The sequence below is a fragment of the Oppia nitens genome, unplaced genomic scaffold (assembly GCF_028296485.1).
Source record: "Oppia nitens isolate AA-2021 unplaced genomic scaffold, nextdenovo-longstitch-racon4-pilon3 scaffold3_pilon_pilon_pilon, whole genome shotgun sequence".
In the NCBI taxonomy this organism is placed as follows: Eukaryota; Metazoa; Arthropoda; class Arachnida; order Sarcoptiformes; family Oppiidae; genus Oppia; species Oppia nitens.
Window position 1 is genome coordinate 7,169,068 of NW_026533221.1, and position 17,664 is coordinate 7,186,731.

A 17,664-nucleotide genomic window follows, 5' to 3' on the forward strand; every position below is an offset into this window, starting at 1 on the left:
AAAGCGCTTTTAAATATAAATCAATCAATAAATAAATTATTGAACACAATTATTGTATAAAAAATTAAATAATATTAATTAACTAATATATAAGTATATATATATGACATAATTATAATATTAAACAATAATATATAAATATAAAAAATAACTTAAATTTAAAACGTTTAGTTATAAAATAATTTGAATTAAAAATTTGGAAATTAGTTTTGTAGTGTTTATATGGCAATGAAATGATATGTTTGATGATTAAAAATAGTTTTAAATATTAATAATAATAAATATATGTAAAAAATCAACATTTTATAATTTAAATTACGAATAAACAAATTCGTTTAAAAGAGTAACACATATATTAAATATTTAAGACTACAAACCAATTAATCAATTTTGAAAAATTGTTTTGTATAACAGTATTAATAATATATTCTTAATAATTGAATATAAGAAATAATATAAATCCTATAATTAATTTGGTAATCAAATTGTCTATAATTGTATTATAAATTTGCTAAATGACTAATAATAATAAATTGACTAATTATTGCCACAATAATTATATTTCAATAGATGACGGTGTGTTCAAAGTGGATGGTTGTACACGAGGTGTGCCTTTTATGATTCCAGTTCTTTGAGTTCGAGGTGAAGGCATAGTTGTCTCCATTTTCATGGGAACGTTAAGACTGTTGGCATTGGTATTGGCCGCCGATTTTGTCTTAGTTTTCATGATTTTACCGCTCATAATAAGTCTTCCGAAGCCTTCCTGGTGTGAGAAGGCATAACCCGATCGTATAGATCGCCGACTTCGACGAATAGAACTTCTTCGTCTCATTTGTGGCTCCGGTCGGGCTCTCATACGGGATATCCGTTGCTTATATCTACACCGATCACTAAGTGTCGGGTGAACTGATGTGTGATAAAAACGATTGGCCACTCCCGGCACTAAAAGGACGGCTAATATTAAAAATAGTGTAAACCAGAACTGTCCCGAACTCAGAGTCATTCTAAGGCAACCCAAGTATTGGTTTCTAATTAAGTTACTGTTTATGAACAAAGTTAGGGCAAAATAAAAGGCAACACTTCCCCAAATCACTATATGATTAAATACTGTCCAATAGGATGTATCCAATGCTATCTATTTACACATTTATAAAAATATAATTTATCATAATTAGTGATATAAAGTATAGACATTTGATAGATTTACTGTATATAACATACTTGTGCTGTCACGACTAGAACCAAAATAGTTGAGACAACTGTCCCAAAAATCTGATGTCCATCTAAATTGATACCTTCGGGTCCGACAGCATTCCTAAAAGCGCCGTAAGAAATGAAAAATAATACAAATGATGAGACGATTCCGTGAGCGACACTCTTAAGGAATTCAATTTTGTTGAACAATAGATTTAAATGGCCCGGAGTATATAGTAATGGATAACGGAGTGATATGCGATCGTCAACATCCTGATCAAAGATGCCCAGTGCTAACACCGGTAGTGATGTATAAAATACATTATAAAATGATATAAAAGCCGGATCGTAAAGAGTCTGCAATTAAATTATATATGTATTTATTTATTATAAAATAGTATTATAATTATAAAATTTGTATATAATTTATATTAAATCCTGGAATACCTGTGCAGAGAAACCACAGAAAAATGCGTACCAAAAGTGGCAGAGAGTGAACGCAAAGTTCTTGTAGAAGAAATATCTCAAGAATTTACACATTCGGAAGTAAGACCACCGCCCGTGGACTAGCAGTAGGCGCTCCAAGAATCGGAACTGTGCTATTGAAAAGTCACTCGACAGCACTGCCTGCATACCTGTCAAACATATGATACAATCAATTTTATGTATCACATTAAACATACCATATATAGTATACCTTCCTGTCCACTAATTCCAACACCAATGTGTGCGGCTATTAGTATAGAAAAATAAATAAAATAAATTAAATCATTTAGATATTTAAAGGAAAGGGTTGTAAATATGCCATACTTTTAATCATACTGACGTCATTAGCTCCGTCGCCAATGGCCAAAGTGACGGCTTTTTTGTGGCGTTTAACGAGATCTACAACCAATGCTTTTTGCAATGGAGTTACCCGACAACAAATGACTGCTTTGCAATTTGAGGCCACGTCTAGAAATAGGAGTTCCATCTTTGGCTGAAGTGCGTGAACAAGACTATGACCATTGATGACTAAAGCGAATCCACCAAAACTATCGCTTTCATTAACTTCAATGGGACTGGCATTTGGAGCACTGGCTCTGTTCTCATATCTATTAACCAAATTTCCATCATTTGTGTTCAAATTATTATTGCCATGAAATGAAACAACATTTAGATCAGTTGCACCGTATGTATGACTCATAACGTTTGCAATGTTTTCACGACATCTCTTTAGTTCATTCTCGACATCTTCATACTCCCAGCCCTCTATCGTAAACGTATCCACCATTTCATCAGTTAGTAATTGGCAACTATATCCTGATTATAATAAATAAATATATCAATCAATAAAATTTAAACTATTAATATTATCAAATCACTTTCAATAGTATTGATATATAAATTACTTTCATAAAAAAAATATTTTAATATAAATTATAAATTATGATTAATATAGTATATGCAGTATTTTTGATTAATATTTTATGTTTCGTTTAAGTTCACATATAAATAAAATATTAAATACCGTAATTGAATTTTTTGTAAACAATATTGTAGTTAACTTAGTCGTAAAAATATAAAAATAAATAATATATTTATAGAATATAAATACCTTATAATAAAAATATAAATAAAACACTAACCTATATTAATAGCCGTTTCTTGTTTATCTCCAGTCAAAACCCATAGTTTAATGCCAGCTGCGGCTAAATTGGCAATACATTGAGGAACACCATCTTGTAGTTTATCTTCAATAGCTGTGGCGCCCAAAAGTATAAGATTTTGTTCAATTTCTTCATAGACTGCGTCAACTTTATCTTCTCTGTTATCCAAAGAAGTGGACGCCTCATGAAGTCTTTGTTTCCAACTTTCATAATATTGAGAGTCGAGCTCTTTCTTAGCTAAACATAGTGTCCGGAGTCCTTCACCGGCAAACTTATTCAAGTGGTCGACAGTATTCAACTTGATTTCGGCACAACTCGTGTCCATTCTCTCGAATATCACAGTATCGGCGCCTTTGCAATAAAGTATGATTTTGCCATTTTTGCGGATTATCACCTAAAATAGATATATAATAATTATATAATAATTTATACTTAACTTAATAAATGTTTTTTTTACTTACAGACATACGTTTGCGAACATTATTAAAGTCAAGAATAGCTAAAAGTTCGTAAACTTGTGTTTTTCCCAATTCATCGATTGTAATACTAGTCGGCGTCCGATTCTATAAATTTTAATATATTTTATATTTACCGGTTAGTATAAATTCTTAATCTAGTTTATAATAATGTATTTTTTATGTTAAAAATTATAAAAATTCCTAAAATAAATACAAATATACTATTTGTTAAAAAAATAATTTAATAACCATATATATAACTGTGCTTATAAAATTAAGATACTTTTAAGTATACAACTAAAATAAATATTCACTACTATATGATGTATTGATTAATTATTGATTCCCCCCAATGTCTCAGTTTCAGTTTTCTTCTTTAAAAATATTATATTAAAATTTTGTTGTAATAACTTGGAAATCGTTAGTATAAAACAATACTAAAATATATAATATAATATAAATGATTATAAAATATACCCTAAAAACAAATCCAAAGTTTCTGGCTGAGGATGTAAGGGCTGCCTCGTCGGGAGACTGCGCCTGATATTCAAGTTTGTTATCCTTTTCCTCAGACATAACTGTATGGCAAAGTGCGAGCAAACGAAAGAATTCGCAAACTTCTTGATTACCACTATTTATTTCATCCAGAAGTGACTGATCATAAAATTTGAAGCTTTCCTCATACATGGGATTTGCTGAGAAGTCAACTGAAACCATATCTTCTGTTATCTCAAGTGGTTCTCCGGTAACTTCATCTAAAACATCTCCGTAAAGGTTGGAATTGATGGTACATTTGTTAAATGTCATAATATTTTGTGTAAGAGTTCCTGTTTTATCACTAAATACATATTGTATTTGTCCCAACTCTTCATTAAGTGTAGTAGTCCTGGCTTTGGCAGCGACATCAGTCAATGGATAATACATTTTTTCGTCCCAATTGATCCATAATGAGTGACAAAAGCGAATCACTTCAACACTAACATACAATGATATGGGAACCACTGTATTGAGGACAATGGCGTATGAAAAGAAAACGAGAACAGCTATGACTGCGGCACCACTTTTAGGATTTTCGGGAACTATTATATCCCACGGAAGATATACTCGAAAGTATTGACCCGTCACTGTCTCCCACACACCACTCGCTATCGTACAGAAAAGACACATCGATATCAAGAAAAAAACGATCTGAAAATTATAAACATCTTTATTATTTAGTCATCAAATTAGTCAATAATTTTTTAAATACCCCTAAAATTAATAAATTTAATAATCGATCGAGACTTGTCCTCTTAAATAATGTTTTTCCACTATTTTGCATCAATTTGGTATCTCTGCCTATTAATTGAGATATATTTTAACATAAATTTGAATTAAATAAAAATGTGACTAATACTACTTGAGCTAACATGACTGACCTGCAAAGACAACGACACCAAAACACCATTTAGTATTTCTTAATCGACATCCTCTCAAAAGCATTTTGTCGTTATCAACGGAAAACGTCTCATTAATCCAATGAAGAGTTCCCTCAAAACGAGTTAAGTTGTTGTTTGGCGGCTCACAGATCATCTCAGCTAACATTTAATATCATATTATTATAAATATCTCATAATATATCGATTATATAAAGTACTGTATAAATACCATTGAATTTCGACAATAAACTGAAATCATCTCCAAGTTCTGATGTTTCGGGTATAGCTTGTCTGCATTTCAAATTTGTTTCACTATTATTAAAAAATATAATTAAAAAAATTATTTGACTTTTAAATAAATAAATAAAATTATTATTATATAAAAAATATTAAATATGATATACCCGTCTAATTCTGCAGTTTCTACATAACAAAGACCATTGGGTTCACTCGTGGATAACATAAGAAGATCAGCCTTTAAATTAATAATTTGTAATATTTAATATTATAGTATAAATAGTTTAATAGTAAAATTTATATAAATATAAATTTTTTAGATATGTTATTAAAAATAACATACGGCAACGAAATTGTCATTTTCCATAAGTACGATATCTCCGACCTGTACTTTAAACCAACGTTCCTCAACTAACTTTCCGTTACGGAGTACTTTTGATAAACGATTATTGATCTGATTATCACTTCTATGTCTTTGCTAAAATATTTCAATCAATTAATAATTAAACATTAAATTTAAAAATAAGTATTTAGTAATCAATTGTATAATAAGTACATACAATATCATCGATTGCATCTTTGATTGCCGTCAGCGACAATACAACAATTAAAGGCACTGCAGTTGCGTACGGTGTTAGCGATGATATGTAGGGAATGACCTATTGTTACAAAAATTAATTAACAATTGACTAAAATTGTAATTATTTTATCAAATATTATTATAACCACAAGTATTATACCTGAAGTATGAGAAGACAAAGAAAATAAAAATTTGCGAGTCTTTGGAACTGTTCGAACAGATTTAGCGGCAAAAATGTTAACAAACTATATTTTGATGTCTTGATATAGTTATTCTGGTCATTATTTTTATAAATATGTAATAAACAAATTAGTTTTCAAATTATTTCAAAAAATAAAATCATAATAATCTTAAATATAACAAAATAAAGCAATTATAAAACAAATTAAAAAGCAAGAATTGTGAGCAAATTTAGGCCAAACATACAACACATAACTAAACGATTGTTTCCCTATTCATTAAAATTGTATTATCAATAAATCACACCTCAAGTCAAGTCAATTCTTGCATTTTTACAATCATTAGCTTAAATAAACAGTTATAACAGTAAATGGAGAATAATATCGATAGATAATCAAGAATAAGGACCACACCTATCAAGTACTCAATTCTTGTCTAAATTCTTCATTTTATGTGCGTTTTTGGCCAAAACATTATTCAATCAGAAGATCACATATATTTCAACAATCATTACATTTATATGGCTTACAACTGATTATAGATTTTCTTAGCTTTTAAAAAGAAACCATTCAATTAATAAACACTTTTGGCTTATAATTGCAAATAAACAAATGTTAAACATTTACTAATTAACAAATAATAATTATTAATAATATAATACTTACGGCATAATTGAATTTAGAGTTGAAAATGGGATCATTTGCTCGGATTCTTCTTTCAGTTTCTGTCAAAATAAAAATACTTTTTAATATTTTATAAATTATAATTTAATATTATTAATTATTAATTATTAATTAGTATTTACTTATATATTTTTTAAAAATACACTTGAATATTATGTGATTTATTAAATTAATATATAACAATAAATTTAATTAATCATTATATAATGTAATTAATATGTTAAATATAATTATGTAAATGTGATTATAAAACAACTAATTATTCTATAATACAAAAAATTGTTTATTATTCATATCACTTACAATGTTAAGTAATATAAAATAGTATATGTTTAAAAAATATACTGTATAAACACTGATATTGTCTACTTATTTTGACTAATATTTATATATCTTTGAATAAATTAATTTAAGGTCATATCATATGAAAATATTTTGTTAGTAATATATATACTGTATATTAAAAACCATATGAAAAATAAATATAATTAATAGTTGGAAAACAAAATAAAAAATGAAGTAAATAAATAAAGACATAGAAAAAGGGGTCATTTGAAGCATTCGTGACTTCATTAAACAAATGCAATGAATCTCAACTATTAATGGATATGTTATGATAAATATATCTAATTTAAAATATATTGTTTTATGCTTAATATATTAAGTATGCAGACAGTACTTGTCATTTAATATTCAATAATTTAACACTAAGTTAATGAGTATCAAAGGAAAACACTAATTAACCAAATGTTAAATCTAAGTATTGTTATATAAAATTCAATAAATAACGAAAAATAATTCAATTAAACATAAATGTAAAAATAATTACAATAAAATTAAAATTTGTGTTTAGGTTTATCTAGTATATTTTACGATAAATACTTTAAATATTTTATTTGACCATGATAAGCTACTTAATTTTAAGAAATACTACATAGATTATCAATTAAAATTGTCTTATTTACATATCATAATAAATTTTATAAACATTATTAATATAATTAAATTAAACAAAAATTCTTAAATATGTTTTATATCATCAAAAAATTATTATTGAAACAAACTTTGCAAAGATTTATCATTATTATAAATATCGTAATATCAATATTGTAATCGTATTGTGATATCAATAAAAGTAAAAATCATTTTTTAAATTATAGTTTATTTTCTATACTTATAATATATTACGGTATTGTTTAGTATTAATGATTGACAATTTTGTCATGAATTGTTAGTCTAAATTATTAAACCGCTATAAGTCATAATATTTATAAGATGTTTTATGGTAACATGTTGTCATATAACTAGTATATTATCAAAAAATTTGTTATTTAATTTAAAAATAAATTTAATATAATATACTGCAATTATGTTATATAATTAGAATCTTTGATAATATTAAAATATATAAATATTAGTCATATAAAGTATTAAAAATATATGGCAAATACTAATCAACAATTAAAGTATTAAATATTTACAAAATTTCAAATTATTATAAAGCGAATTAATATAATTATAAACATAGCTTGATATTAATGTAAAGTGAAATGAGTAACAATTTGTATAATTGATTGTTAAGAGTAAACCATTTGTATCAGATATAAGTAATCATTATTTGTATAAATATATAAAATAATATTCAAATGACATAAATAGAAACATTCAATCATTTTGTGTAAGAAATGTTTCTCTCTATTGCTATGAGACTTAAGTGTGTTTTGTTTAAAAGATTTGTTTTGTGATCACTATTTCATAACAACATATAAAAATTATATATATATATATAAACCAATTTTATTGATTCAATTTAATTCATAAACATGTATTGAAAGTTCTTGGCAGTGAAATAATTCAATACTTTAATATTGTATTTTACTTAACATAAAATATAAAATATATTATTATATACTGTATTTCACACTAAAGAACAAATAATATTTTTATATACTTAAAATACCTGTATATTAACTATAAAAAAACGTTATACTAATTAATTATGTTATCAATTACTTTATGCCAATAAAAAAATATTCTTTCAATTACTGTCAAAGTTTTCATCAAAATTAATCTTTTATTTTTAAGGATTACTACTATACAAAATACAAAAACATTTTATAAATAATAAACAAATTTCGTGTAATTTAACACTACTTACAGTAATATTATTATTTTTATAATTTCATAAAAAATAATTTTATTTATTATAAAAATTAAATAAAATTAAAAATGACAATTTTAATTAATAGTATAAATCAGTTTCCTTATTTTGTTTGATTTGTAGTGCTTTTAAATTAACTACTTAAACAATGATTTATATTATATAACACACACCCGACTCTTATTATAATAAACATATGATTGAAAGTGTCACTGATTTAACTATTCCTTCTCAAACAATATTTAATCAAAATTATGTTTTATAACAATTATTTGGCTTTAAATCATTTAACTTTCATCTAATAAATTAATATTTCATTCTTATATGTTAATTGGCATATATAAACTATATAAACTATATGAATATATATTTCATTTAATGTAAATTATTAGAAATGTAGTATTTATGATGATTTGTAATCTAATAATTGTAACATTTTTCAAATGCTTATTTCAAATGTTCCTCTAAATTAAATGTTAAGTGCAATACACGGAATACTCTTTAATACTAAACACAACACATTAGTTATTTACAAATCAAAATTATTAATTAGTAGTAATTTAATAATTATAAATCAATAATAATAATTTGACAGTTTTTAAAAAATGCTTAGATCACAACAAATTAATTTATTCAATTAATAAAAAAATAGTTGATGAAATAATTAATTAGAAAATATTTATCGATAGTTACTAATAATATTAATTTTTATTGCTTCAAATAGCTTAATATACGCTGTTATACACTATAATTTATTGATATAAATAAGTTTTAATTGAAAGTTATATTCGTTTTAAAATATTATTAATTATGTTCAAAATTAAATTAGTTTTAAAATGTATATATAAATAAATTGCTAATTATAACTATAGATTTGATATTTATTATATCATAAATATTAATGATATTCTTTAAAATATGACTTTTTCTACAAATTCTTTAAAATTTTACAATTATTTTAGTAAAATTATATAACTTATACATAATTATTAAAAACTAAACAAATATATAATAAATATCATATATATTCATGACTCTCACGAACGCGTTTACAAAAAAATGTGTTAATTATTAAACCAATTATATTATCTTTTATGATATAAAATTATTTAAGTGATGTCTAAAACTTAATATAATATTTTGTTAACACATAGATTTGTGTCAACATAAACATAGCATAACATACATATTGACAGCAATTTTGGTTTTTACCTCAAACCTCAATAAATATTTTATGTTTGGGTAACATGTGATGCACTCCGCCCTTAACTCAGTCCTGTGTTTTGGGTGTGGATTCAGATGAAGATTCATATGAAACACAAGAGATTGTCAAACTTTATGCTAAAATATAATTATAATACAATATACTGTATGTCGTATCTATTAAACATACTGTGCTTTATATAGTATAGTATTTATATAGTACAGTATATATATATATATATATACTGCATATAGTAAATACTCATATAATTCATAAAATATTTTAAACATAATTCTTATAATTATTTTATATTTCATTTTATAATAATAATAAATAAATTGCATTTATTATAAACTTATTGAATTTTTAAATTATCTCGACTTTGTTGTTATAAAAAAAACCAATGAGTGAGTGAGTGAAAGAAAGAGAGAGGCATTAATTATTTATAATTAATGTCTATTAATGACTTAAATAGTTAAATATCTTAATAATCTACGATATAATATATAAATTATTGACTTAAAACAACTATAAAAATGATATGTATTTTGTTTTATAAATAAGAATTTGCATAAAATGTTATCAAACAAAGTAAAAAAGTACATCTTTTATAACCAAAATAAAAACAAAGCGCTTATATATATATATTCTTTATGATAAGTAAAGTATTTAAAAAATATTAATTAATTATTTGATACAAAGTATATTGAGTCATAAATTGGTGTTATATTAATTAAATATTATAATTACACGATAGTCTATATAATGGTCAATATTATAGTTAATATAATAATAAGCAGTAAAGTCTTACCTCTCTGTTTCTCCTTATGCTTGAAAGCCATTGAAGGATTGGTGAGATATTTGTGGTCACTTTACGGACACCCATTCAATAGTCAACATATATCATGAATCCTAATAACGAAAATATATCACAATTAAACAATTAAAAACAGCTAAATTTAAATTACTTTAAATAATATCATTTTAGTTAATTAAACAATTCCAAGATTAGATCATCGAGAAACTTAATTCAAACTTTTTTGATCTTATTTTACGTTATAATTATATACAAATTGTTGAATAAATAAATTTAAAAAGTAAATAAAAAGTAGTATAATATATATATATCTATATATATTTAGATGTAAAGAATAATATATTGTTAATAAATTAAAATCGACATAAGAATCTAATGTTAAACATTTAACGTGTAGTTATAAAACATTAAAAACAACAAATGATATCCAAGTTGTTTAAGAGTCTTCATATTTGAGTGTTGTTTGAAACCCTTAAACGCATGACTAGAATATATGACACGGAATGTGCTGAATGTTTATGTATTTACAAAACTTCTAATATTATACACAACTATGAGATGAGATTTTTTAATACTTTTTTTATATTTTTTATTTGCTTTTATTTTTTAGCTCTTTATTTATGTTTTATAATTTTATCAAAATTTCATAAAATGCTCACTACTATCAATAAATTTTGCCTTAGTTTTATTATAATTTATCAATACATTTTAATAAATACAATAATAGTTTCTCATTTTTATTTAAGATTGGATAAGATTATTATTAAAGAAACTATGTATCAAAAATAATAACAAAATTTATAACAATTTATATATTTCTTAAAAACATTGTTAACTTAGTTCAATCTAACAAAATACCTGTAAAATATTTTAGACATAAATTCAAATTATTTATATAACTATTATTATATGAAATATATTATATGACATTACTATTCAAAATAATTGATAATTTAAGTGATGTTTGTTTTTCCATTGCATTTATATCAAGTAAGCGATGACTCGTATTAATCTTTGTTAACAATTATAACTTAGGAAACAATCTGAAGTTTTATTAAAGCAAATACAGTATCAATATTATAAATTATTATCAAAAAATTAATAATAATGATAACCAGTGTATATTTATTACAAATTAGTGGAGAAACAAAAATTTTATTTAGTTTTTAATTTGATTATAACTACAGTCTATATACTAAATTTATTATATAACTCACGTATGAAATCAATATATAGATGACTACAAAAAGTGAACGGAAATAACATTTTTCTAAACAAAATCATTATAATCAGTGCAAAAATCACTTAAAAATCAGTATTATATTTGGATTAAAAAGCAATACAATGTACAGTATATCCGATACAATGACTGAATGACACATCAGTTATGAGTTGGGTTTTGAGTAAAAGAAAAATTCAATTAATAAGATATACTGTATTTCTATGATAAATGACTCTCATATTAAATAAATTAAATATTTTATATAAAAATATGGCTAAAATATTTAATAAAATTAAAAGACTAACAAATCAAAGTTAAAATCGTCAAAATGTTTGTCGATAAACACTTATTATAGTTCAAACAATTCAATTTGATATTTCAAAAATTAATATTTTTATATTAATTTATTGTAACAAAATTTGTCTTTCCTGAGACATACATTTCCTAACAATTAATAGCTATAATAACAAGCGCTTTAAACAATTAAATATTTAGATTACATTTTTATACAAAAATTGAGTTAAGATTTCAAACTTTTTTTTTATTTTGTTAAATAAAATATTAACGGCGCTTACAATTAAAGTAATGTTCAATAAGTGTCTTAATCAGTGATACCATACCATTAATTGTTGAATATGTTGTAAACGTGATGTTTTCGATGTGATAGCAATTAAAGGACGGCATAAAATTGATGACAAAGTTAGTTAGTTTAATAAATCACAAAAAATACAAATTTGTTGTATTTTTGATACTTTGAAAATAATGGACTGATATATTAACTAATAATTATATTATTGACCGCAAAAGTAGGTCTAACTTGTGACAGGTATGATATGTATGTCTATATGAGTCTCAATTGGTGAAAGTATCTCACATATACCTGTTTTGACAAACTCTCTAACTATTAATAATAAAATTGTTATATATTTACTGTTTTATTGCATGTAATCCTAGAGTTTCATAATGTGTTGTTATTGACGACAATTTCATTTCATAAACTCAATGCTGTTTAACACAAGTGTAGAGTAATGCCGATACCAATGTGTGACTGTTTGTGCAATAGTTTGTTATAACCTATTCAATAGCAAAACCAATGCCTCATTTGACAAATATATTATAAGTAAATCATTTTTAATTAATTCATTACCACATTTAGCTCTATTTAATTCAATTAAAATTAATTATAATTTATTACTTTTAATAATTACAAGAGAAGCACCAATAAATTCATTTATAAATATAGTGCTAAAAACAATTTATGATTTTATTATATTAATGTGTGTTTATAGGAACAAATAATTAACATTATTTACGATACTTTTTATATTAGTTTCAGTTCTATAGTTATATATAATAATAATAATAATATTATTAGAATAAATGACATTTATAAACATTTTGTAAAATATTAAATAAATATTGTCACGTATTATATAAATTATTATATAAATTATTATATAAATTATTATACTGATATTCTATAAGTTATAATATTATACAGTATATTAAAAACTTAATTTTTTAAAAATTACTTAACGATATCAATAAACTTTACATAAATTGTATGATTCAATGCAAGCTTTTTAACTGAATAGCAATCGCTATCTATCGTAACACAAGAAAATTGTTGATTTTAATGAAGTTTATTGTAAAATAAATTATATCACATTTTTAAATATTCAAAAAAATTAAAAATTAACCTTTAAAATATTTGAAATTTAATATTAATTTTTAAATTATATTTTTAAAATTTTTATTTATAAAATTACATTTAGTAAAAGATCTCTTATATAAATTAAATCTTTATGTATATTTTAGTTGTACAGAAAGCAATTAAAATCAATATATATTTACTAAATTTACCGGTAGTTTTATATTTAACAGAAATACAATGTATTAAATTTAAATAGAATTATAACTATAGCTAAAATGTTATATTTTTATATTTATATAAATTTATGTTTATTTCTAAGTTGTATTAAAAGCAATGGCAATAATAACTGTATTAACAATATTATTATTATTTATCCAAATGAACCATTATTTTGATGCCAACTCCGCTGTCAAACGTTTCAAATGCTTTGACAACATCTTTGAGTGGAAAATGATGTGAAACTAATGGTTTTACATCTATTTTACCTAAAAAATATAATTTAATATAATAATAATATTTATTAAATAAATTAAAAATGTTTTTATTATTATATTTAATTGGTATTAAATATATACCCGAAGCAATCATTGTTGAAGCCAATGGAAAGCTGTGTTAAATAATTTTAAAATATTATCATTAATATAATTCATTTTAATAGCGATATTAATAAAAAATAAGTTACCAATTGGTATATCTAAAAATGCCTCTGACATCAACCTCACGAAGTGCTGTCTCTGATACGGGTATTGTCACCTCAGAAGGTCCCAGACCTACGAGTACAGCCTTACCACCGCTTTTAGTGCAAAGCATCGCTAATTTGATGGCCGATTCAACTCCAGTGCATTCAATGGATGCGTCCACTCGTTTGCCAATTATTTTCATAACTTGATCTATATTTTCTTTATCAGACAGTTTTGGATCAATTAAAATAGTTTTATCTGCGCCTAACTTTTCAGCCACTTTTAATCGATCAGCATTTATGTCTAAAATATTGATTACATTAAATTTGTAAAATTAATTATATATAAATTATATATAAATTTTATATATATATATATATATTATAGTTATAAATTTAATTAAACCTGTAATAAATATTTTTGTGGCACCAAATTGTTTAGCCACCAGAATGTTGACCAAACCGATTGGTCCGGAACCGCATATAAGCACAGAATTTCCAACCGAAACCTTAGCTCTTCTGCATGAATGGACGGCCACAGCCATGGGTTCAATAAGAGCCCCCTCTTCGTTGGTCATGTTGTCCTCAAGTCTGACATTTATTGATAAATTGTTTTAATAATACAATTATATTATATTATTAATGTTATTATAAGCTTTTGTGAATCAATTTCAATAATATGATATTTCAAACATTTTAAAATTACATCAATACATGTTTTACATTCAATTTGCATTCAAAACACGTTTAATGCAATCAAACATAACTAATGACAGCTAACTGTTGCAACAATGAATTCATATAATAATTTACAGATTATTATTTTATTATACTATACTACAGTATACTCTAGTATTTATTATATGATTATTTTGAGGTTCCTGTAATTAAAACTTAATAAATGCTAAATCAATATTAAATACATTAATTTTAATAGATTTTTAATATCTTTATATTTATCGTTATTGTTATATAAACTATCAAGGCCAATTTATTTAATAAAATATTTTGTTTAAATTGTTATTCTAATAAAACAGTTTACGTTTTGGCAATTTTACAAGTTTTGAACAAAACTTTTATTCTATTGATTCAATGTTTATCATTCAAATAAATAAAACAATTGAATTTATATTATTATTATTAAATAAAAAATATATTTTAAAAAATGTTTTGAAATCAGATAACAAATTATTGAAAATTATATAATCGATTATTGGTTAGTGGACTCACTTGAAACAAAAGTCTGCATCGTATTTGAAATATTGTCTGAGAGTCCCATTGACAGGAGGCGTGCCGTGACTATCATAAATAAATTTAAATTAATTATTTTTTAAATTTTAAATGTTTAATTTGTATTTAATTTTGAATAATTTGTAATGAAATATAACTATATAAATATTAATTTTCTGTAAGATAGGGTATATTTCGAGGAGTTTGATAATTTGAGTGACATTAGTTTATATCAAAATAATATAATTTTTAATATACAAAAATATAGAAAACTAATCAGAATAATTTTAAAAACTTATATTTAAGTAATTGTAATACTTTTAAATATTTAGATTTATAACCTTTTGCTAAGAGATAAAATTTAAAATTTAAAAATATTATTTATTACTAAATTGAAATTTTACTAGTTTTAGATAATAAGAAATTTCTTATGAAAAATTTTCTATTTTTGCAAATATTAACTTATATTTAATATAATAAGGTTTTATTAAATAAACATAAAGTGTTTTAACATAGAGAAGTTTACTTGGAATGTTTCAAAAAGTTTTCTTATATTTCATAGGAAAATTACTATTAGTATTATTGTAATATATAATTAAAAGACTTACCATTTAACGTCTGGACAAAGATTATATGAACCGGTCTTACAATAATCGCAAAGACGACAGGGAAGTGTTGGTTCGGCAGCCACTCTATCACCAACTTTGATGTGATGAACACCCGGTCCCACTTCAACCACTTGAGCACATGTTTCGTGGCCGAGGATTAGTGGATCTTTGATCTCGAAGTGAGCTATCTTTCCATGTTTCCAGTAATGATGGTCTGAACCACATAATCCCACACAAAGTGTCTTCAATATTACTTCTGTTATAATTATAAAAAATGACAAATCATTTTACTATTAAATTTTAACAAACCATTATATCCCGGCTTCTCCGGCATTTGTGTCGACTCTACTCTAAGATCCAGTACTTTATGCAAAACTGCCGATAAATTGACATTTGTTGACGAACTCATTGTAAATAATTTTACAAATTATATTTTATAATAATCTATTGTAAAAAGTTTTATAAAAACAATTTAGTTATTAAAAAGTATTTTTGAATTATAAAATATAAACTTTAATGAATAAATGACAACATAATATATACATATCTCTTATCTTTTATAGTGAGTTATCTCTAATTTCACAATCAATTAAAAATTTTAAAAATTGTTAATAAGCCTTGAAATATGTTCAATAAATTTTAGTCCAATCACTTCTTTTGTGATTATTCAGCTAAAAAAGCCTTGAATTCAATTACTGTATTTTTAATTAATTCTTTTAGATTTTGTTAAAATTTAAATAAAATGCCATTTATTTAACAGTGTAGTAAAATACCGTTTAATATTAAATAACATAAAATAAACTATGATATAATATTTAACATTAATTATAAAGGATATGACAAAAGTTTGCAATTGATAAACAGTTTAAAATAAAATATTTGAATAAATGAATATTTGAAAATTGTAAAATAGTACTAATTATACTTTATTTTTGTTTATACATATTTATTTAAAAAAATAAAATATACTATTTATACAAATAATAAAATATAATAAAAAATAATTATTATTAAAATCTATAATAGAATTATTTTTGCTTATTTAGTTTAATGTAAGGATAATAAAAAATATATAAAATTACTATAATTAACAAAATGTTCACAGATTACCTGTAGTTAGTTATTATATTAAATACACAAAGTTTATACAAAGTTTAATTTAATAGTTTTTAATTAAAAATATTAAAACTATTTTGTGTTATTATTTATTTATTTATATATTAATCTAATTTAGTTGTGATTTATATTGTCAATATAAAATCTATTATATAATAATATCCTTATATATATATATATATATAATACTCACAAAAGAAATTTTTTTTAGTAACATTAAATTAATACATAAATATACTACAATACACAAATGTTCGGTGCGAAAAATCCAACTTTTTCTCCCCAACCGTACTATAAATCTATATAAAATTTTCCCTATTCAGTGCCAGAATTACCAATTATATATATATGTCATTACATAACATAGCATAAATAGTGCTATATTGAAACAGTTTTCGCACCAACACATCACAAAAATATTCCTTACCTCCCTTTAAAAAAATATATTGATGCGACCGAGACTATAAAACCCCGTGTATTCTCAATGATTTTATCATTGAGATACTGGTAGTCACTCGGCATAAGACTAGTACTGCTAAGAGCCGTTAGCAGATCAGTTCTCTCCCCTTCTGGT

General features: G+C 23.6%; 2 protein-coding genes across 4 annotated transcripts; both read right to left on the minus strand.

Moving 5' to 3' along the window:
* Positions 1–552: 552 nt before the first annotated feature.
* On the minus strand, positions 553–12,706 carry LOC128958648 (phospholipid-transporting ATPase ID-like). Of its 2 annotated transcripts, none has more exons than XM_054304546.1 (18): positions 12,424–12,706; positions 10,576–10,676; positions 6,382–6,440; positions 5,697–5,810; positions 5,517–5,615; positions 5,300–5,434; positions 5,124–5,194; positions 4,949–5,031; positions 4,720–4,878; positions 4,551–4,639; positions 3,779–4,489; positions 3,305–3,406; positions 2,823–3,237; positions 2,005–2,496; positions 1,892–1,927; positions 1,642–1,829; positions 1,222–1,551; positions 553–1,135 (listed from the first exon to the last, which is right to left on the minus strand). In XM_054304546.1, the coding sequence occupies exons 2-18, from the start codon at positions 10,604–10,606 to the stop codon at positions 557–559; spliced, it is 3,693 nt and encodes a 1,230-aa protein (XP_054160521.1). In that variant the 5' UTR covers positions 10,607–10,676; positions 12,424–12,706; the 3' UTR covers positions 553–556. The 2 variants fall into 2 exon arrangements, with proteins under 2 accessions (XP_054160521.1, XP_054160522.1); XM_054304547.1 differs by having other exon boundaries at positions 12,379–12,706.
* A 1,021-nt stretch (positions 12,707–13,727) lies between these two features.
* LOC128957581 (sorbitol dehydrogenase-like) lies at positions 13,728–16,546 on the minus strand. 2 transcript variants are annotated; one of them, XM_054303373.1, is made up of 8 exons: positions 16,518–16,546; positions 16,284–16,418; positions 15,975–16,230; positions 15,367–15,435; positions 14,543–14,727; positions 14,140–14,440; positions 14,033–14,064; positions 13,728–13,942 (listed from the first exon to the last, which is right to left on the minus strand). In XM_054303373.1, exons 2-8 carry the CDS (start codon positions 16,381–16,383, stop codon positions 13,824–13,826), a joined length of 1,062 nt encoding a protein of 353 aa, XP_054159348.1. In that variant the 5' UTR covers positions 16,384–16,418; positions 16,518–16,546; the 3' UTR covers positions 13,728–13,823. The 2 variants fall into 2 exon arrangements, with proteins under 2 accessions (XP_054159348.1, XP_054159347.1); XM_054303372.1 differs by lacking the exon at positions 16,518–16,546 and having other exon boundaries at positions 16,284–16,497.
* Between the last annotated feature and the right edge of the window lie 1,118 nt (positions 16,547–17,664).